The sequence below is a fragment of the Zeus faber genome, assembly GCF_960531495.2.
Source record: "Zeus faber genome assembly, chromosome: 6".
Classification (NCBI taxonomy): Eukaryota; Metazoa; Chordata; class Actinopteri; order Zeiformes; family Zeidae; genus Zeus; species Zeus faber.
Genome location: NC_137201.1, coordinates 13,758,346 through 13,780,807, shown reverse-complemented (window position 1 = coordinate 13,780,807; position 22,462 = coordinate 13,758,346). Strand labels below are relative to the sequence as shown.

Sequence of the window (22,462 nt, the reverse complement as noted above, 5' to 3'; positions counted from 1 at the left end):
CGGACATTACCAGCAACTTTACCCAGGCGGCACCCTCGTAAAAGGCCTGCGTAATGTCCGATTGAGCGATATGTGTGACCACAGCAGGTGATTGTCCGGATCATTCACGTGTCGCGTGCTGATGACGTCTCTGTCGCGCACCAGTTATTTATCTCCGTGCAGATCTTTGCGCACAGAGCACAACTGCTTTCCTTTCAATTTCTTTGCACTCTCGTTTTATATTGCAGATACGTCCAAATACATGGAGTATCAAGGCAAAAAAAGTCACAACTACTGATAAGTCGGTAGCCTCGTCCACCATCTTGGGTGTGCCGTAAAACTCTGCAGCGGCATTGCATTACGTCCGGCCTCCTGCACGCTCTAACCAGGCTCCGCCCCTCGTCTTAACCAAACTGAGCACGTGGTTCTCAACTGGTGGGTCCTGATCCCAAAGAGGGTGAATCCACGTGACTGAGCTACACCCAAATTCTCTGCATCAAAGCACTGTGGACCGTTGTTAGCTTCTCAGCGCCCTTGTCTCACCGACGTCATTGCGCGGAGGCAGGTTCTGGTCTTCCTGGCTGGGGTACCTCTCCTTGCGATCCAGCAGCAGGAAGTAGATCATCTTCTCCTGGTTTTCACTGTGGAGGGGGACGACAGGGCGAAATAATGAGACCTCTGGGCGGGGGAAAACATGCATGGAACATACACCGCAAAGGCGTGGGCCGACATGTAGGTCACACAGACACAGACACACACACACACACACACACACACACACACACACAGGCCTTGAAGCATAATGTTTGCTTATAAGTTCATTGTAAGAAATAAAAAAATAAAAACAGCCGGATAGGTTTCCTCATAAAACATTTTTTTCTTTTGTACAGATCATTAGGCCGTCTTCAAATATCCCGTGCGGCAGCGGGATTTTGTTCCAGCCCTTCTTTTCTTTTTTTTTTTGAGGGGGGGGGGGGGGGGATTCGCCACATCTCCATTTATACTGCGCCTGCTATCAACTTTATGGCGGCATCAAAACATTATGGGCTCCTCATTTCCCCTTTCCCAGTAAAATGGGAAGTCTAATATCGTCTTCCTCGAGTCCAATCTCTTGTCTGTGAAAAGGCCGAGGGACTGGACCTCTGTAATAAAGACAGATTGGCGAGCGGTGGGTGGGGGGCAGAGACAAGGACCTACAACTTCAGCTAAAATTAAGCAGGGAGAGGCAGATCGAGGCCGAGGAAATTTTCCTCCAGTCTAGCTCTATTACTGGTTGTTCCCAGAGGAAAGAAGGTGGACGGAAAACAGGAAAGATGTTTAATGATTGTGTGTGTGTGTGTGTGTGTGTGTGTGTGTGTGTGTGTGTGTGTGTGCGTGTGCGTGCGTGATGGGGGAGTAGAGTAATACTAGCGAAAGCAGGAGGGTTTGGAAACGTGAAGCTGAGGATAATGTGATAAGAAGGAGGAAACGTAAGGTTTCCACGCTCACAGGAGTAAATGTACGATCATATAAAACAAGGACTCGAGGACAATCACGAAACACACACACACACACACACACACACACGCACACACATTCACGCACACAGAGAAGAAGAAAACAAAAACCGCTGTGACCCGGTGAGCGGCGGTAAAGCCTGGATCCGTTTGGGGAAGGCGTATCCAGCATGCGGCGGCAAAAGTGGCTTTACCACAGTGTGATAGCACTCCAGTGATCTATGGCTTCTGACATCGGAAGTGATGGCTTCAAAGGATTTCGTAAGAACCGGGACGGGAGGGGGTAAGGCTGCTGGCGTACGGACACCAACGCCTCCCCCACAACCTTTCCCTATCTCTCTATTCCTACTTCAGCCCCCTCGCCTCGACCCCTTTCCCTTCTAAGCGCCGTCCTTCTTTTCACCGGCTAAATTTATATATTTATACTTTCCTCCATCAGCTTTAGACCCCGGCCATCGCTCACTGTCTAACTTCGCCCCAGTTGCAATCACACCTGCTTTGAACTTCCTTTCATGCCCAAATTTTCCCATGTCCTTTCGTTCAACCCCCCCGCTCCGCTGTGATTTCCTCGGACGCCTGGCTGCCTCTTCCTTCGCTCCGTCCCTCCTTCGACCTCCTCACGCGCACCCACCCGCCCACCCTTCTTTCCTTCCCTCCATCCTCCCCCACGCTTAAGATTTCTCCCCGGGGTCGCTCGCGCATTTACCACGGCTTCACCTTCTCCGCCCTCTCTGCCCACTCTCACCGCTCCTCCGCTCCTTTACCTGTCTCCGCTTGGAACGCCCCACCCCCGATCCACCCCATGCACTCACTCATCAGAGAGCAGGTCTTTCAGGAGTTTGTTTTTGTCCCTGAAGCAGCCCAGGGAGTGCATGCTGTCCAGCACGTCAGGGTCGATGTCGTCCGCGGAGGGCAGGCTGCGGATGGTCACCTTCCTGGGCACAGGCTGCTCGGGCTCCGGCTCGTTCTTCCCCCCTCTGGGACAAAGAAGAAGAGGAAGCTGCTGGTCACCTTGGTAACTGGACAAAAACGAAGGGATCGGTGAGGCCAGATTTTACAAAGGGCGGAAGATCAGAGGTGGATGAGTTACGAGTGCTCGAATACTCTTGACTTGTGTGTAGGCATCATGAGTAAAGATGGGAAATCCATGCAACGCTAAATTAATTAGAAGAAAACAATTTAAACAATTTGAATTCCAGAGGCAATCAAAGTGCCACAAAAGGCTAAACAAGATAAGAATGGCCCAGATATCGACATTGTTCGGCGTGAAATGTTTCAAAGTGATTTTCATGAGCCGTCAAACGTGCCTTGTCGAATTTGGGTGTAATTGTTAAATGTAACAAACTGTTTACACAGGTCCTGGTACACGTTAAACACACTTTTTCTTTTGGGGATTTCTTTCAGAAAAATTAAGTCAGTTTATCAAATCTTGTTTTTAACAAATGGGTGATGGCCTTCTTCTTCTCTTGAGTTGACTTGAGTACTCGCCGGAAAGGTGTAGTGTGTGTGGTGACAATTTAAAATAAAACACGGGTACATTGTCTTCAAACGATCAGATAAATGCCAAACATGGCGGTGTTAAAGGCATTAACGTTATCAGGGCTGCTGGAACAAGGGGAACACTGGATTTATTTGTCCCCTCACTTTCAGGTATTATGGTAACAGAACATTGGCAACTGTGGACAGTGGCCCCCGATCTGAAATAAAACCCGCAGGGCCGGCTCTGCGCCCCGATCGCTCTCGCTCTGACGGTACCGACTGTGCCCATGGTGCACCAGCGATGGTGAACCCGTGACCGGTGCACCAAAGCAGTGTGTTTTTTTATTTTAGATTTAGGTTATTTTATTGTACTCTGTTTCCTTATGGAACTAAACAAGCACCATGCGTGAGTGGGACACGTTCTCCGTCAGTCTCTTATATATATATATATATTTATATATATATATATATATACAGTATACATATATATATACTGTATATATACGTATAAACACCGATCAGCCACAACTTTAAAACCATTGACAGGTGAAGTGAATAACACGGATCATCTTGTTCCAATGGCACCTGTCAATGGGTGGGATATATTAAGCATATTAATATAGCATATTAAGCTTCAAACTGTTTTTGAAGTTGATGTGTTGGAAACAGGAAAAAGGGACAAGCGTAAGGATCTGAGAGACTTTGACAAGGGCCAAATTGTGATGGCTAGACGACTGGGTCGGAGCATCTCTAAAACGGCAGGTCTTGTGGGGTGTTCCTGGTATGCAGTGGTTAGTACCTACCAAAAGTGGTGTAAGGAAGGACAACTGGTGTATTGGCGACAGGGTCATGGGCCTACACAAGGGGCCCCTACACAATAGGCAGGTGGTTTTAATGTTGTGGCTGATCGGTGTATATATATAAAGGAACTGAAATTAGTCATTCTTCCGTTATGTAAGGCTCGTTAGGGTCACCGTAAGGCTCAACACTCGAGTGACACGCCGGCAGCTTTGTTTCTGAGTCATCCTGCTTAGTTCAGAAACCCCTGTCACTTCGGTCTTTACTTTCTTCATCACCCCATCCTGTCCACACTTCTTCCACTTGTGCCCTCCGGCGTTGACTTCCCCCTTCCAATCTCTTTTTCTCTCACCGCGTTCCTGGGCATGCAAGGTTATGTTCGTTGGAATTTCAAAATGGACCTGACGTTTGTACCTTTTGGCGAGACTCGAGTCTCACCGCCGATGACTGAGCCGGGGCATTTCTTTCCCAGGGAAGAAAGAAAGTCATTCATGCAATTTCTCAGTGAGCCAGTCAGTCATGGCCACCCAGACAGTCAATCAGATAGTATGTATCCTCACCTTTAGAAATCCATCCGTCCACCCGTCCACCCATCCATGCATCCATCCACCAATTGACAATCAATCCAGCCCTGCACCCATCATCTATCCATTGATGCATCTATTCATCAATCAATGTATCCATCCATCCATACATTTATCCATCCATCCATAAATGCATCCAGCAATCAATCCACGTTCCTAGTCGCCACTGCTCTTACCCTGCTACCCACTCTTTCTCGCAACTGTAACTACGGAAATGAACAGCCATTTAGAACACCCGTGCCTGACTCACGTTTGCTCGACCGGAAGAAACAAACCCATTCTGGCTAAGCCGCCAGTCGCCAGCCTAAGCCGCCCGTGTCTTCCCTACTCCCCGCTCACCTGTCCGTATGTTGCACATCTCCTCTTCCGCGCACTAGCGATTCACCCCGACGCACCCTGGGGTGGATGCACGGCCCGCTCAAAATGTTCCCACGTGCGCGGGGGTCTAAGTCAGAATCGTTTAACTCGCGGTTGTTAACCCCCCCCCACCCCCTAAGCGGTCCGATCAGAGAGAAAGAAAAGAGGGGAGCGGGGTAAAGAGGTGGGTGGAGGGAAGAAGAGACGAAACGAAAGGAGTACTTACATGTACCATGTGTGCTTCTGGATCTGTTCTAACTGTGAAAGACAAAAGCAGAGGAAGAGGAGCGGGTCAGCACACAAGACACACTGCGCACCATTTTTGTGTTTTTCCAAGCTGTGTTTACAGTGTGGATTTGCCCCCCCTGGGGCAAAGTATGTAGGTGTTTATTTTCTCACCGCACTTGCATTTCCCCGCCGTCCATCATTTGCGACATAATGGGTTCTCAACTTTCTGTTTTCACGCCGTCATTTAAATGAAAAGCGCAAGTAGTCGCAGCCGATTCGGTTTCGATACGGGACATGGACACAGGGGAGGGAATCGGTTCAACTGGGTCAGTTCTGCACTCTTGTTTTTAACCGAACGCGGAGACAAATATCATCAGCCACAGCAAACGACCGCAAAGGCTTCAGGAGCTCCAGCGCTCACAGCGTTCAAATGGACACTTTGGAGGGTACCCAAAGAAATAAAAGGTATTTTTATTTATATTTATTTATATATGAACACAGCTAGTGGGAGTAGTAAAGAAAGAGACACCGGGAGAAAGAGAAGAAGCAGGATGGAGAGGCTCTGGGAGAGGGAAGATGAAGTGGGGATACCATTAGACTATACACAGAGAATATTATCTCCTTCACTCACGGCTCGCTCTGCTGCCACCTCTGAGATAGAAGGGATCTGCTGGTGTCCTTTATTATCCCATCTCTCTTCCGCTCTCCCACACATTTGGCTCTCTCCTTTTTTTCCACTCTCTTTCTTTCTTTCTTGATCTCTCGCTCGCTCTCTCTCTCTCTCTCTGACTGTGGAAAGCCTTGGCATTTTGTGCCCATCCGCCCTGTGCCCTATGGACGCTCTGTCATCTTCAATGTTGGCACGGTCTTTGTCCGAGAAACGAAAACGCAGACAGCGACATGAAGCGAAAAAAAAAAAACAACACAAAAGGGCCAGAAGAATAAAGACGGAGACAAAAGGCGCCCTTACAAAAACATTCCCATGATTTCACATCGGAAAATACCAAAACAAATCCCGTGGATGGTGCTTACTGGTGCACTGTCGGGAAAAAAAACAACCCTGCTAAAGTTGACTCATGAGCGTTACTTGAGTTGACTGTGAAACCCATGTGCTATACGAGGGTTTGACATTTGCTTTTATCCGTGAGTCACATGTTCTCAGCATTCCAGCTCAAATGTTTTGTGTATACTGTCAGGGTGTCACCGCTTTTTTTGTCCCCCGTCGCTCTTTTGATATGGATTCCATAATGTGTGTGGATGCGTTTCAAAACGACATCCAAAGCAACTCGAGAAAGGAAAAATTTGAAAGCCGTACGTACATAGGGTACATAATCTAAAATTGAATCAAAAGTCGTTTGTTCTTAGAACGGAGAGCGTACGGCTGCCTCCTGGAAAAACAGCCTGAGAACAAATGCGCCCGCGCAGACCCGCTCCCGCGTCTCTCCAACGGGCAGGCATGCCCGCGTCTACCGTGTTTATCAATCTCTCTTCACAAGTGTTTGGACATTCATCTTCCTCCCGCTCTCCTCCGGCGGTGATGTATGTCCTGACATGATGTACAGTAGGTGCGATCGCTTGCCCTTACACTCTGTGATTACTGACTTAAGGTGACGACTTTCCGCCGCCGTGGGGTCACGGCGATGACAGAGGTAACCTGCCCGTCAGACAGAGGACAGAGGGTGACCTACTCTCTCTAAGTTCTATTAATGGCCCAAAGGCCTTCAATTTCGCGCGCGGCGCACACGCACGCACACACACACACACACACATACACACACAAACCTGGGGTTGATGTGGTTTGAAACGTGGTAGCAAATCAATCAATCAGTCAATCTGACAGTAGCGATGCCAGCTGCTCTACCTTAATATAGAGGTTTATAGGACCATGGGTTGGGGTTTGACTTGGGTTGTGTCTGTGTGTGTGTGTGTGTGTGTGTGTGTGTGTGTGTGTGTGTGTGTGTGTGTGTGTGTGTGTGTGTGTGTGTGTGTGTGTGTGTGTGTGTCTACGAGCCGCCCTGAATCATACGGCTGTCTATCAATTCCCGGCTAAAGCACAATAGGTTCCTTGGGTGCATCCATACACACATCCATGAAGAGAAAAAGCCAAGAGTGAGATAGAAAGTTAGAGCGTTCCATTATTTTCCTACGAGCGACCTGACCCATGCAATCTATCTGTGCTTTCCGTGAGGGTATTATTATTATTCTCCTGTAATGAACTGGTCTTTAATATAACAAGCCAGCCGATCCTCTTCATTAGCCGGAGATCATGATTGGGGCCGATCTTCCCCTGGACTGACCAAGTTAATTTGGAAAGACTTCAGGTGGCTGTAACAATAGACTGTAGACAGGCAACTTAATAAATAAGCTTTCATATTGGGCGAAGCCCTATAAGCCTTGGATAATGTCCTCCCACCATCCTTCTACAGGGTAGCGCCAGGCGACGAAGGGTGTTTTGTAAGCAGTGTCTAATCGTCCGCCGTCGGCCATGGAAGTCTTAGTCCGTCAGAGCGCAGCCTCCAAACATGAGCAAAAAATTAACCTCGACGACGGGACTGATTAAGAGGTGGGGGGGTTACGGCAACCCGGGGCCCTTCCCTGTCTCGCTCCCGGACTGGACGTCGGCGGCTGGACGCCAGGAACGCTCAACCTAACCGCAGCGTTTGACATTCTCTGAGGTCACAAAACATCCCCCCCCCCACCCCAAGCGCTCCCGTACCCCCCTCAGACCGGGACCGCACCATTACAGCGGCGGCCAGGGAAAAAAGGGAGGGAGGAGGAGGAAGAAGGGTGGAGGCTTGAAGAGAACGGCGCCGGGGGCGAGCGGAGGTGTCTGGAGACGTGAGGGTGACCCGACCCGTCAGGGAGAGAAAAAGCTTTGCACGGCCGATTAAAGACGCTGGATTTTTTTTCTCTTTGGACATTAGCAACGCAACGTTTTGACCTTCGCCTCTCTGCCCTCTGTCAGACCGAGCAGGTCGTTCCTTCTCATCTCCCGTTGGCTCTTTCTGCGGTGTCTTGTGGTGTTTTCTTTAAGTTCCATACTGACACGATGAGACTGTAGATGCCTTTGGTTTAAATGAATGCGAGAAACGCATTAACTCAAGGGCATGATGATGAAATGCTCTCTTATTTAGCCACACCTGTGGGAAGAGACTCCCCAACGGGTAACGAAGAACAGAAAGGCCCCGGTGTCCGGCTTCTGCTCGGTCACGGTCTGGTCCAATTTAGATAGTGAAAAGTAATATCCACATCCATCAACTCATTCAGCCTACCATCATCCATCTATTCATCAATCCCTCCCTTCCATCCATGCTTCTATCTATCTATCTCTCTATCTATCTATCTATCTATCTATCTATCTATCTATCTATCTATCTATCTATCTATCTATCTATCTATCTATCTATCTATCTATCTCTCTATCTATCTATCTATCTATCTATCTATCTATCTATCTATCTATCTATCTATCCAGTTTTAGCTCAGTTCAAAAATGAAAAGGGAGATGCATCATTTCACGCTCTCTTTCTTCCTCCCTCTCTCTCTCTATCGCTCAGTTCTCCCTCCTGCATCCAACTTGTCTAGGTGATCAGTTCCTGTTGTGGGGGGCACTGGTGTTATTGCACAAGCAGCGATCCTCTCCTGAATTCACACTCTGTTCTTGGTGGAGGAACCTAAGTGGAATGGGTGATGAGGCAAATATATCTGAAACACGAGGGAGGAGAGCGAAAACAAAATAAAAAGGGAGAGAAAAATGATCCGTATTGGCGGCCTGGAGTGGATGTTAGCCATTTTTAGTCGAGTGGAGCTCTGGCTCCCAGCTCCTGCCTCGGGAGGATTGGAAGTGTGTCTCTTTTTTTTCCTCAAAGCTTGTTGCTTATCTCCAAAATAATGAATTTCCTCTATGACTGAGAACAAAGAAGTAACCTCTTATGTGTTTTGCTGCTCATATTACAATATTTGTCAGCAACACAGGTGCAACGCAAATATGAACTATTCCATGAGGATACACTATTGATTTACAGAGCATGTATGAATCATGCATTATTTAGATGCATTGGGTGAACTGTTGAGATTAAACGATATATTACTGCTGCTGAGGGCCAAATGAGGCTTTGATTGAAGAGGTCTATGCAGGACAAGGATCAGACAGTGCTCAACGGGAGGCTGGACGCTGAATTTAAATAGTTTGCCCGAATAGTGTATTCATGTGTATTACACGTATCTCTATTACATATAATATAAAATGTAATACATCCCATTTATGTTTGTTGAAGCGTATTATATTCGATTTTTTTTTTTAAATACATAATAGTTCATTTATGATATTGAGCAATTTTATGCAGGACATTTACTTTCAGAAAATGTTGGTTTAATTCAAAAAAAACACAACAAGGTTTGAGTCTGCCTCTCAGTAAAACCCTGCATTCTGATTGGAAGTGCTCAGTTGGGTTTGCGTCAAAATTAAAGTTTGAGATCCAGGCACCGTGAATCAGCATAAATGTAGCGTTGACGTCCAAACGAACAGGGAACGAATATAGTTTCTGGCGCCGATCATTGTGCGATTCCCTTTTAGGCTTTGAAAGGCGTCGTGGCCGAGGGGCGGCCGGTGGGCGGTCGTTGTTACCATGGGGACCGGTGCACTGACCGTTAGCCGCTTGGGGGCTTCCACCTCGATCATGCCGCGCAGCAGGTTCTGGCAGTCCGGGGGTATGAAGTGGGGCATGTGGAAGACGCCCAGCTTCACCTTCTCCAGAAGGTTCCTCAGGTTGTCGTCGTCAAACGGCAGGGCGCCCTGCCCAGCGGGAATGGGGCGGGAGGAAGGAGGGGGCGGAAAAGGGAAAAGAAATAAAAGAAAAGCTTACATATGGCAAACAACAACGGCGTATGACAATCGCGAGAGGGATGACAAAAAGAATATCCAAGAATATCCTCCAAGTAACAAGGTCCATTGAAGGGAAAAGCAGCCCTCCTTTTAAAGTCTTAATCCCGCTCGGCGCGAGGAGCGGGGCTCGCTTTCTCGACTCTCGCAACGGTCTGATTAGAGCGTTTCGCTCTGAGCCGCGAGCCTAAATAAATAATAAACAGCGGCATAAACAGAGATGGGGGCTTTTTTCTAATAACTACCCGGCTTTCGCATCTACCTCCCTCCTTTTAGCATTCCATCACCGCAGCCGTTCATCAGTGCCGGGCTGACACTGCACAGATGCGGCTGTTTGATATATGACGGCCTCCACCCACAAGATGGGACGGAGGAGAGGAGAGACAAAGGAAGATAAAGGGAAGTGGCGAGACAGAAAAAGAGTGTAAGGAGAGAGAGAGAGAGAGAGGGAGAGAGAGAGGGGGAGAGAGAGAGAGAGAGAGAGAGAGAGAGAAGGGCTGAGTAAAGAGCGAGCATGCTTGTGTAACAGATGATGTGATCGTGGCCTAACTGTTGGGGAGTACGAGTGTCTCCCACAATCAGACAAATGGTTCTCTCGCCGGCAGACAGCGGGACGGAGGGGCGAGGAAGACCGTCGCAACATGACAGCAGAGAGACAGTGTTCATTTGCTGCCAAACGCAGAAACCGGAAAGTACTTCTTTTTTTTTTTTTTTTTCTCCTTTGGAATCGGGAAAAAGTGTGGTCAACTTTGCACAGCGCGGAGTGTAAAAGCGGAGGGAGTGCAGACGGACGTACACAAAGTCAGAAATAAAGACACAGTGAAAGCCAAGAGAAGAGGGCAAAATCCATCCTGTCAAGTCGATCATTTCTCGTATTTTGTGTTTTCGTGTCCTCCTCTATCCTTCTTTCAGGTTTGCCTTCAGGAATGAAGCACGGTGACGACGTGGGGGGGAACCACGGTGCAGCTGTGGACGGGACCAGACTCCAGGCCTGAACGGCCGGGGAACACAATTCGACTGGAGAAAAAGACCTGATGATGGATTAGTGGATGGATTAGTGTGTGCCTGGATACAGGATAACATACAGTCGTCTCTATTATCTGATGTTTTACTGTGTAACTACCTTCACGCAGGGGAGGGGGTCTCTGTATGCTCCTCTATTGTCCTGAACCCCTTTTAGATTTGGGGGTTCCGTCATTTAACTTTTGCCTCGTGCAGCCAAACATAGCTCCCGTGATGTTCTGACAGTTCTGACCTCCCGTCGCCAAGGGAACCTCCCGTCACCTCCCGTCAGCCTCCCGAGGATATTACAACTTGTTCTGATGGACGTAACTCACCGGTAACTTCTAATGATTGCAGTGATTCCCAACCTGGGCGCCCAGACCCCCGCGGCGGGTCTCCAGAGATCGCAGGGGGGGTCGTGAGGGCCTTGGATGATTTGAGGGATATGTTTCCAAATAGTCAAATTTGGGTTCAAAGCTATTGAATCGGGTTTGACTTGGGGAGGTCTGAGAGGAAAAAAAAAATCTTGGGAACTCCGGTCCTAATAGCCCATTTTCTATGTTTTCTGTAGACAGAAAAAAAAATGAGAAAAGTTTGCCCGCTCGTCAGTTGCACAGTTCGGCGAAGGAGAGTGGACGCTCACCACAAGCAGGGCGAAGAGGATGACCCCGCAGCTCCAGACGTCTGCTTTCCTCCCGTCGTACTTTTCCCCCTGGTGGACGACAAATTGACACATGACATTGAGATAGACAATGTGATTAGACTGAAAGACTGATAGATCAGCGTTCGGCCGTTTAACAAGCGCTTAATGAAAAGGATGTAATCTTTCAAAGTAAATGCGTTTGACACTTACCCGAATGACCTCTGGACAAGCGTAATGTGGAGATCTGTTGGACAAGGAGATGGAAGTGATTGAGACCTCACGGAGGGACTGAGAGCCAAAACGGAGCGGAAGCGATATTGAGAGAACGTGTGCATGCATTTGGTGGAGTGGGGAATTAAAGGTTTCTGAGTTTGTTTTCTGGCTCTGCGCAGCCCCCTGCTTTGTTACATAACGTGCGATGGTTGTTAAATCACAGCACGGAAAAAATTAACGGATCAGGTTTTTCCGACCGAGCCAACTCCAGTGAAGGGAGTGAATTTTTGGGCGGACCAAAGACCAATTTCGGTCTTCCCTGTACATAGATCACGATGCGCGGAGGGAATTTTGACATCCTTAAGGTATTTGGATGTCCTTCTGTTGCTCACTCAAGGACATCGTCTCACGGCAGACAGCGAACGGACCCACTAATCTTCACACCACCTGGACGGGCTGACAGTAAACCCAACGGCTGGATTGACGCGTCAATATCATATTAAGATTTATGAAGCTACCCCACAACCGCCACTTTAGAAGCAGATGCCGGTGTGTGACCGTGGCAACACCGCAGTACCTACGGTAGTTCTCCTTTCCAGCCACTGCTTTCTGTCCCGCAAAACCTCCGCTCTGGAAACACATTAAATTCTTATCATGGTATTATTATCTGATAAGATTTGAGTGCGGCGCATTGCTTATTTCCTTATTCTTCTGCGTCTGAAATCTAAAGTCAAAGATAACCGCAGAAAAAAAAAGGGCCACCATTTTGTTGTGTCTAAAATGAAAAGCCCTATTATTCACATTTGCGTCATACCGTTGTGAAAGAGCACGTCAGACCATCATATTCACACGCAAACACCGTACGGGCATGGTTGGAGGCATTTGGAGGCACAGAGGCTTTGTAAGCTTTTAACTGGCAACACCGCAGACATCAAAATGGTCGTCGGCCGTCGCTCGCTGGCCCGGTTCCTGGACGATGAATGAGAAAGTTGAGGTCATGACTTCAGCGTTTTCAAAAAGCTACGTTTTACCTGCCCCTCACGATTACACGAAAAACTGAGTTGGAAAAATCTCAGCCCTGGACGGCGTTTTCCAAGAGCTTAGTTTTAAGTGACCTAAAACGCCGTTGGACGGGAGGCCAAAACACATAGAAAATAGTACACTACATTTTCAAAAACCTGTGTATACGAGTGGACAGGGCCTTATTCGTATTCGCAAAATCCATTTTTTTTCCTGTAAGATAGCAACATATTTTTCTCTAATTAGACCGCTGGTCAGGACAGTTCTTACTTTAGATGTATATTATACAAGGATTCTGACTCTATAACACGGAAATAAGCCGATGCTGTGTTCTCTCCCCGGCCCTCTTCCCCCGTCTTCTGATTTCTCTGCACCTACTTAGTCTGATCTAATGGCAGGATATTGGGTTCTAATGAGGGCCTATCCTAGGTCTGTAAACACAGCGCCCATTACCTGGGCTGTTGTCTGGGCGTGCTCATGAATAGGAGCCCCGGCGGTTCAGCTTCCTTCGGCTGTCAAAATGTTGTGAGATAACAAACGTGTCAGAGGAGAAGTTCAAACGTGAGCCTATGCAAATGCCAGCCGCCCTGATTGCAGGTGTCATCGTGCATTATGCAGATGGTGGGTTGGGGGAAACCACAAGTTCGAGGTTTGCACTAGTTAGGCACCAGAAATGCCACAACGCATGAACAAATCAAGAGGAACGCATTGCTTTTTCACAGGATTCAGGTAGTAAACACACAGCCTGCAGGCAAATGTACATTTAAAAATAAACAACTCTCCCCTGAAGATAAGGGATAATCCCCCAACAGGGTGTCTGCAGGTATCAGAGAGTAAATGTAAAACTTTCTAAGACATTTTTAGACAAATCAAGTATGGTCAGTAGTTATTTGTAATAAGAAATAATAATAATAATAATAATAACTATAATAAATCTGCCCATTACTATCTTTTTGATGTAGATATGTGTGTGTAGACATATAGGCATAAGGATTTTCTTGGATTTCTTTCTACAACTAACTATGACAGGTAAGTATGAAGTGAGATAGGTTCATCTAGAACAGGTAAGTGGAGCAGGAAGGTATGAAGGCAAGAATTATGTTTAGCATTAGGTTTAGGGTTTTATAACATCAACAAGCTTAAATCTGCCCTAAAAGAACTTGATTACTTTTGACAAAAAATTATATGGATAAATTAAAGGATTATATTGAAATTAAGACCTCATAAATTATATTTTGACTTTACGGACTAATATTTGTAAAACTGAATTTAATATTCAGATGCCCATTTGAAATAAATTATGTGGAATTCAGATGTAGTAATTATGTACCGTATATACTTATTCTTTAAAGTTGATTTAGTTTTTTCTCTTTTTTTTTCCTTCTAAATTGATATTGTAACTTGGAATATAATTTCATTTGTCATAACAAATGTAAGAAAAGGGGTTTCTCATGTGCATACTGGCCAATGTTGAAGTATGTATCCTGTCATTTTATAGATATATTTTGCACAAATAATCTAAACTAAAGCTGTATTTTAATTTGTCAAAATAATACTATCGCATTAGTAAAAACCATAACTAGTGCATTCCTGGAAAAGGCTCCTAAACATGGATATGATGTAATCCTTTCCTGCTGAGATGACCCCATTTTAATATCGGGTAGCATCGCAACTCTTCTAATCATATTAAAAGTCAGCTTCAGAGAGAGCCCTTGAAAATAAAGCGACGTAAATAGGCTTTGCTGAAAACCTGGGTGTTGCAGGGACAGGAGGCATTAAAAACCCGATGAAGCCTGAGTTTAAAAAAATGCCATCTTGTGAGGAACAGACAGCCCACAAAGTATGTCAAAAGTATCAGTCTCCCATCGCTATTCACCGAGGCTCATCCACTCCCTCAACTCTCACCCTACTCATCACACGATGAGAGCAAAAAAAAAAAAAAAAAAAATGTGTGAAAGATGTTATTGATAGCCAGGGATGTGCTGGGAAATTGTGTCTTTTTTTTATTACTGTACATCTTGAGCGCAACAAACAGCCCTGACACCGTGAAAAGATGCTGTGAGTGGCCCGTCTGAAAGCGTAAGACAGAAAAGACATTTATCTAAGGTCCTGGGGTTGTGCCTGAGCTGGTGAGAGTGCTGTGAAGTGGGGAAATCAGAAACGATGGAGACGGCTTTTGAAGGGCTTTTTGCAGCGATGTGAGGGAGAGAAAAGATCGGCGGTCCATAGAAATTAAAAGCTCAAACAACTTGTTTTTTTCCGAATAGCGTTTTGCCGTTCGGAGAGCGGTTGGACTGTAGCACCCCTTCTAAGTCACTCACAGTTTGGAGGATGCAGTGAGTGTTTCCCGTGTGGAAGTACCATGAGACATAGTTTCGATTGTAACAAAAAATATGTGAATTTATCTTCTCTAACGTAGCTCGGATACTCCCGGGGTTTGCAAACAGGATTAATTAATTTCGTCAGTAAGTGGAACTGAGTGGAACGCATCGCAAACAGTAGGGGGTGAACGGCGTGGCAACAATGACGTTGAGGGATGAAGACGGAAAGCGCAAGAGGAAAAAGTGAGATACAGAGGGAGCAGGAGCGAAGAGATTGCGAGGGTCTTGAATGTATGGTTCCGCGTGTGGGAGGCGGGAGCTTGCTCTTGCGCATCTGCCCGCTTCCTGCCGCTCATCCATAAGTCTGCCTGTCTGAGCCCTGGCACGTCGGGTTGCTCTCCGGTCTGGGCGGCTCGTCCGTCTCCACCTGAGGGGAGTCCCGTCCTCGCTCGGGCTTCATTACCCGCGGCAAATGGAATACATTTGTGTCAGGCGGCTGCCTGCTGAGAGGGCTCCAGATAAATGCGTTTAATTAAAAACTGTCATATCGGCACTTAGAGACGGAGCAGTCGGGAGAACAGAAGCAATCGATAAGCGCACATGTAAGCACACTCGCATGTGCGAGGCAGGAAGTCCGGCCGAGAGCGCCGAGCGAGGCAGAAGCGCGACAAGTTTGCCGGGCGTTCAAAGTGCATGCGTGCGCGTGCTGAGAGTCTCCTTTAACGAAACACCGCACCTGGAATTGCACCGGCGTAATCCCTGAGAGCGGAAGTATCATGTATCAGTATATGAGAGGAAGAAGAATCAAATCTAAATGAATTAACCTCCACGGGGTTGGCAGCAGCTGGGCTGTGGTTACCTCCGCTACCAAATAACCTCGGAATGTAGGCTTTATATTGTTTTATATTTTATGTATATTTTATTATTTATTATTTATGTTTTATAGTCACTGCTTTTGATATTTGCCTTGACCCGTCCTTTTGGCATTGAGCCACAAGAGCAAACCCCCGTGTGAATGACATCACAGTTGCACGTGTCTGCAACCTTTTGTGTATCTGTAAACAATAAACTATTATACGGAGATAAAGAGCGATTGAGGTGCTTGAGGTAGAAAGAGAGAAAGGGAAGATTGGGCAGGGTGCGAGGGAGATACTGCCGAACAAGCTGAGGACAAAGTGCCCTCAAGGTCGGGGGATGAGTTAAGCCTGGCCTGGCCTGCGCGGCTGGCTCGCATGCTCGCAAGCATGTGCACGGGGCTTGATTGGGATGTTTAATCTTGACAAAATCCGATCCGAGCCGAGGACAGATGTCAGGGTTTTTCTCTCTCTCGCTCTCTCTCTCTCTCTCTCTCTCTCTCTCTCCCTCTCCCATAGAGCACCCGTACACAGCATCCTGTGTCACCGCAGAGGGCTGCTTCCCCCTCGACACAAGCGGGTCACCGAGAATCTGAAGAGCGTAACTGAACCGAAATCCTCTCAGCGCGCCTTGAGAAACACTTTCTCCCGATCGCCCACGAATAAAACTCTTGCCTCTTAGACCGCAGTGGCATTTCGGTTTCGAGTTCCGGGAGAGTCATGCACTATTGTAAACCTTTTAGTTGCGGCCGAGGTTAGAGGAAAAAAACAAAACAAAACAGTGGCACCGCTTGAGGACTTTGGTCCCGTTGCGGGGGTGCTCGTCGGGCCCAGAGTGCAGTTTGAACAGCGACATTTCCTCTGAGGGAATCCATTACAGCTCTTGTGAGATTGATGGGCCTGGCACCGGTCGTGACTGTGGGATCATAAAACCCAGCGTCAGATATGGGGAGACGGAGAGCAGTAATGTGTGGCCGTGGCCGTGGCCCTGCTCCCAGCCAGATAACACAGTCTGAGAAACAGTCAGTGACTCTCCTCAGGAGATCAACGCTGCCAGATAACAGCAAGCTTTGACAGTGGAGGGCTAGATATCCCCTTTTAACATTCCCCTACAGACCTCCTATTTTCTCTCTTTATCTTTCTATCCCTTTCTATGCAACAACCGTTAGCGCTGACATTATTTTGGGGAATACCATTACCTTGAGGGAGCACGCTGTGTCGTGTAAAATTTTGTCGAAAGCGGACGACGACGATGGCAGCGAATCGTGTCGTGTTTCTCTGCATTACTCACCCACAGCTGGTCTCCAGTAGACTGTCGCCAACCTGCAGGGAGGCCATGCCGAAATCCGCTATCCTGATGTTGTTCTTCTCGTCTAGCAGCAGGTTCTCTGGCTTCAGGTCCCTGTGGCTGTGGGATAACAAGAGAAAGTTGTCGAAAAGTTAAGTTCAATGGAACTGCGATCTTTGTCGTCCGAGGAACACAATTTTTACTTTTACAAAGTGCATGAATCACCCCATTTACACACAACGATGGCAAGGCGCCAACCAGCTCATTTGGAGCATTTTAGGGTTCAGTGTCTGTTGTTGCCATGTCACCAGGAGGAGCTGGGGAATCGAACCAGCAATCCTCTGTTTACCCGACAACCCCCTCTACCTTTGCAACCTTTCTAGCCACAGTCGCCCCAAGCGAAAATAACTTCATACGACATAATGCTCCAAACACAAGTTGAAATTGTGTGGCGAGGGCAGAAAGTCTGATAGACAGACCCGCCACAAACATAAATTAGAGAAACATGCAAGCACATGGGTTTCTGAACCCAAGGGCATATATACCCAAAGTGCATCATCGCCGTAACCATAGTAACAAACACCTTGTATTACCATCGCAGCACCTCAACCTTTTCCCTCGCCCTCCTCCCTGCAAACCTGTACCTCTCCTCCATGCCACCTCTCACTTTGATCTGTGCATGCTGCGACTGGGAGGCTCCACCGCGACTCCGAGCCGGTGAGAATGATGACAGCCCCCTACTGGGTTCATTTCATCTCTGCCCCCTCTCTTCCCCACCTTTCCGTACCCCCTACTCCCAATCTCTCTCATCTCCCAGACAGCCGACAGCCAGCAGGCCGAGCAGGATGCACCGAGGGGAGCCAGCCATGGAGGTTATGTTCATTAACTGCCATTCATTACTGCGGAACACAGTGAGGGGGAAGATAACCAGAGGACTTCGCGTCTCGCTCCTTAAACGGACCACAGAGTGGTATATCTTTCTTGTTTTAAGTATGTCATCAGTGTGTCGGAGGTTAAATCTCTATTTTGAACGCAGTCAGACGTTGGTGCCTTATCAACCCTTTCACATTTTTAGCCCTGGGAGGAGAATTGTCTTTGACCGTGACTCACAGGAAAGTCTACGGTGCCGTGCGTCCACATGAACATACAGAAGCACACACAAAGTGTGTGTCTATCTAATATTTTTATGATCAGTGGGAGAGGGATAACGCCACAGGAAATGACAGCCAGGCCAATATGAATCAGACTTTCATCTTGCCTTTAGACTAATGATGAACAGGGGAGGGAAAACGCGAGCTGGAGACGTCTGCCTTTGAAGAGCGGCTCATCACAATGAACATTTAACCTTAGACGACACCGGCTGCTGCACAACTCATTTCCTGTCCTGAGAGATTAGCTGTCAGCTAGTTTGTTTTCTCACTGGCACTCCCTCTGATCCCTGCTATAATTGAAATAAACCACAGACAGCATCATTTAAAACAGGCCTCTGCCGCCTAAAAATATTATTGGGTCAAACTTACATCATCTTTGGCAGTGTGACAGCAGACAGAGTATCAAATGCCAGGGTTCGGTCAGAAAGCGCCTGGTTGGAAGATGTTCCAAGTAGGAGTTTCAAAGCATCCTTGAGCAAGGCATTGTACTCAGTGCATATTAATGAAGATAGAATGATAAAACATTATTCATTGATTCACATGAAGTCTACATGTGCGGCAAAGTTATTTGTTGTACTGTATAAGGGTCGGGTGTCAGTTAGGGTGACCGAACCCAAATGTTTCAAATGCGGGCCAGCACGTCTATTTTTGCCTAGAAATAGACATTTGTATAAAGCAAGTTGTTTTACAAAGTGCCAAAGTGTGTTTTTAATTGAAAAACAATTATGAGAGGTCAAAGATTATACAACTTTATTGAATAGGTGTTTTTTAAATGTACAACAAGCATTCTGATGGATTTTTTTTTTTTCAACATTTCATCACTTTAGGACAAATTCCTTTGAGTAGATGGTAGACAGATTAGATAAGCATCACAAACAGTAAAAAGGGGAAATAATGAGAAAATTATTTAATGGATTAAACTCATTAAATAAAATCACTACAACTAGTGTATAATGATGAAAGACTTGGACGATTTGTTCGTAAAAAAAACCCCAAATCTTTTAAATGACTTGGTGGTTGTGAGTCAGTTCGGCAAAAGAGTCATTTGTTCATGTTCAAACTCTCCATCACATGTACTGAAGCACCAGTATTTTTGTTTTTCCTTGCATCAAATCAAACCAATGCAACCGTAAGTGCATTATGGGATGGAATGCCAGTATGAATGATCCAGGCACTGAGCTCCTCTGAGCTTTACAACAGCGGTGACGATGCTTCAGAACCATGGAGCACTGTTCATCTACCCACTCCTCCCAAACTCAACCCTGCTCGCCTCCTCCAGCTTCCGTTCCAGCACTTTCCTTTTGCTCATCTAGCTGGAAAACTCTGCACGAGTGCACGTGTGAACTCCAGTGTTCGCGTAACCATAGAAACCCACCGACGGAAGAGATGTTTGGAGCAGAGAGAAGGCCATGATTGTGCAGCTCAGGAATTAATGATTTATCATTTTATTTTTTAAATTAAGATTTATGGAAAAGAACAACCGTCTTCACACACCAATGGGGAGAACCCGGGGTGTCGGAGAAGAACTGGAAGTCTGAAATATTCAAACAAGAGGTTAAAAAACGGAGATGTCGGTTTACTTATTTGTTTTAATTGAAAAAAGTTTTGAAAGTGTGCAATAATTACTCCCATCTTCAAGAAACTACCTCCACAGGTCACTGAGGAAAAACAATGTGGACTTCATCAACTAATATAATTCGTTAAATAATGAATAATCATAAACAGCAACGACTAGACAGTGTTAAGAAATGTTCTTCTTTTACTTTTATTATTGTTTTGTAGGCACCGCTAATTTTATGCTTCATTTTTAGGCCTCCGAGCAATAGATTGCACACCACCCAATCCAACCTTGGCTGCAAGGGGGACGGGGCTGGGGGTGGGACTAGGTGAGAATGCTGTTCATTGAATATACAGTAGTTCAGATCAATACCATAGTAAGGCTGGTCACCAAGCTCAAGGAACTTGGACAGTCCTCCTTCCTGAGCGACTGGGTCCTTGACCTGCTGTCAGACAGACCACAGGTGGTGAGGGTGGGCTGCCACACCTCAACCCCCCTCACCCTCAACACAGGAGTCCCCCCCAAGTCCCGAGTCCTCTGCTGTACTTTTTGTATACACATGATTGTGTGGCCAAGAGTAGATCCAGCACCATCGTTAAGTTTGGTGACGACACAGTTATGGTGCGCCTGATCTCCACCAACGATGAAAGGCCTACATGGGAGAGGTGGAGGACCTGCCACTGTTGTGCCAGACCAGCAGCATCTACCTGAACGTCAGCAAAACCAAGGCGCTGAATTCAGAAGGATGCAGCAGAAGATCTCCACCCCCCTCACCATCGATGGAGCCCCAGTTGAGAGGGTGAGCATCTCAAGGTACCTCAGTGTACACATCACTGAGGACCCGAAATTGACATTACACGCAGATACTCTGGTGAAAAAGGCAAGACAGCGCTTTTATGACCTCAGACAACTGAGGATGTTTCTAAGGAATAGTCTCCCACAGATCCAGAAAACCTTTTACTCTCATACCACCGTGAGAATCCTGCAGGGTGCATCGCCACCTGGTATGGGAAATGTTCCTCTCAGGACGGCAAAACCTTGCAGAGAGGGGAATGTTCGGCTGAGTGTACGACTGGGACGACACTCACCCTCCTACAGGACTTATACTGTACACCAGGTGGTGCAGAACCAGGGCTAATAGGATTATTAAGGATCCCTACCATCCCAACCATGGACTGTTCCAGTGGCTGCGGTCAGGCAGGCGCCTCCGCAGCTACAAGACCAGAAAAGAGAGACGAGCTTCTTCCCCCAGGCCATAAGGGGGGAAACCTGATGACCCGGTTATGCATTGCGCGTGTCGACGTAACCGGGTGGGGACCCTAGGTTTTACTTTGTATTTTTGGGTTTATGTGCCTTTAAAACATTTAAATAGCTTGAGTAAATCTATAATTTATGTTTATAATTTATATGTATAAAATGCTGGGGATTGGGCGATACAAGGGAGGGTGATTTAATCTCAGTTTTTCCCCACAGTAGGGAGATGGGTGCGTGGCGGAGAAGCGGCGTCGAACCAAACCAACAGCGACAGGACTAAAGTCCTAAACTTACGTATATGCATGGATTAAGACCTGTAGACGCTTCTGTTGTTTGCCAGCGAGCCTTTTCTTTTCTGCCTGCAGTTCCAGGAAATGGCGAGGGTCCGTGAGCAGGACCAGGAGGCGTTCTGGGAGCGCCAGCAGGCCATACAGATCCTACTCTGGAAAGCACCGCCAGATAGAAAGGAACAACTGCCGGGTCCCCCCGTCCCCCTGCTACAGGAGATGAGGGGGAAGGTTGTGGTCACCGACCAGCCACTCTCCAAGCCACCGTAGCCCTCGCAGAGGACCACGCTGAGGCCTACGGACACACCGCCACCTACAGTGCTGGCCTGGAGAGAGGCCCACCGAGGCACCAGCGGCGTGGCCGTCGCGGCCATCCTCCCTCTGGGAGTCCAAGGAGGGGTCCACTCCGCTGCACTTGTCGGCCTCCCCCTCAGTTCCTCCGGAAAACAACTTTCACGTTTGAATGCATGTCGTATATAAACTGATCTTTCCCTTGTAGCGTCACGTTCAGCTCATTCATGTGTGCCAGTATGTCCACGGCGAACGCCAAATCACAAAGCCAGTGTGCGTCTTTCAGCTCGAGGAAATCATCCGCCTTTGATCGTGATGCAGTGAAAATATATTGTGCAATCCAATCCTTGTTGAGAACCCCACACTCGTTGTCAATTTTGCGTTTTTTTTTGTCTGCTCATTTTGCAATGCATGCGATGCATACGTGACGATCAGGTGAAGTGAAGAAGAGTGACCCATTATGTATTACAGCAAAATAACAGCAAAATGAATACTACAAATTTAAATATAGTATAGAATTGTTGTTAATGTAAATGCCTCGCGGGCCGGAATAAACAACGCCGGCCCGCAGGCCGTAGTTTGCCCACCCCTGGTATATATAGTGTAGTCTATATAGTGTATATAGTATATATAACGTATACCCCTAACGGAAGCAGTCGAAAGAAGAGGAAGAGAGTGTATCTAGTAGATATAGTGTATATAGTGTATATATTATATAAAGTGTATAGTGTATATATTATATATAGTGTATATAGTGTATATATTATATATAGTGTA

At 47.0% G+C, this 22,462-nt stretch overlaps 1 protein-coding gene across 1 annotated transcript in view; it reads right to left on the bottom strand.

Moving 5' to 3' along the window:
• Nucleotides 1-22,462, bottom strand: part of brsk2a (BR serine/threonine kinase 2a) — a gene marked incomplete at both ends in the record, with an annotated part of 201,978 nt that overhangs the window by 22,635 nt on the left and 156,881 nt on the right. The window contains 7 exons of the mRNA XM_080001763.1: nt 523-620; nt 2,288-2,452; nt 4,920-4,951; nt 9,570-9,716; nt 11,449-11,517; nt 11,659-11,692; nt 17,148-17,264. Of these exons, the coding sequence (XP_079857889.1) occupies nt 523-620; nt 2,288-2,452; nt 4,920-4,951; nt 9,570-9,716; nt 11,449-11,517; nt 11,659-11,692; nt 17,148-17,264 (662 nt within the window). The remainder of the gene's footprint in view (nt 1-522; nt 621-2,287; nt 2,453-4,919; nt 4,952-9,569; nt 9,717-11,448; nt 11,518-11,658; nt 11,693-17,147; nt 17,265-22,462) is intronic.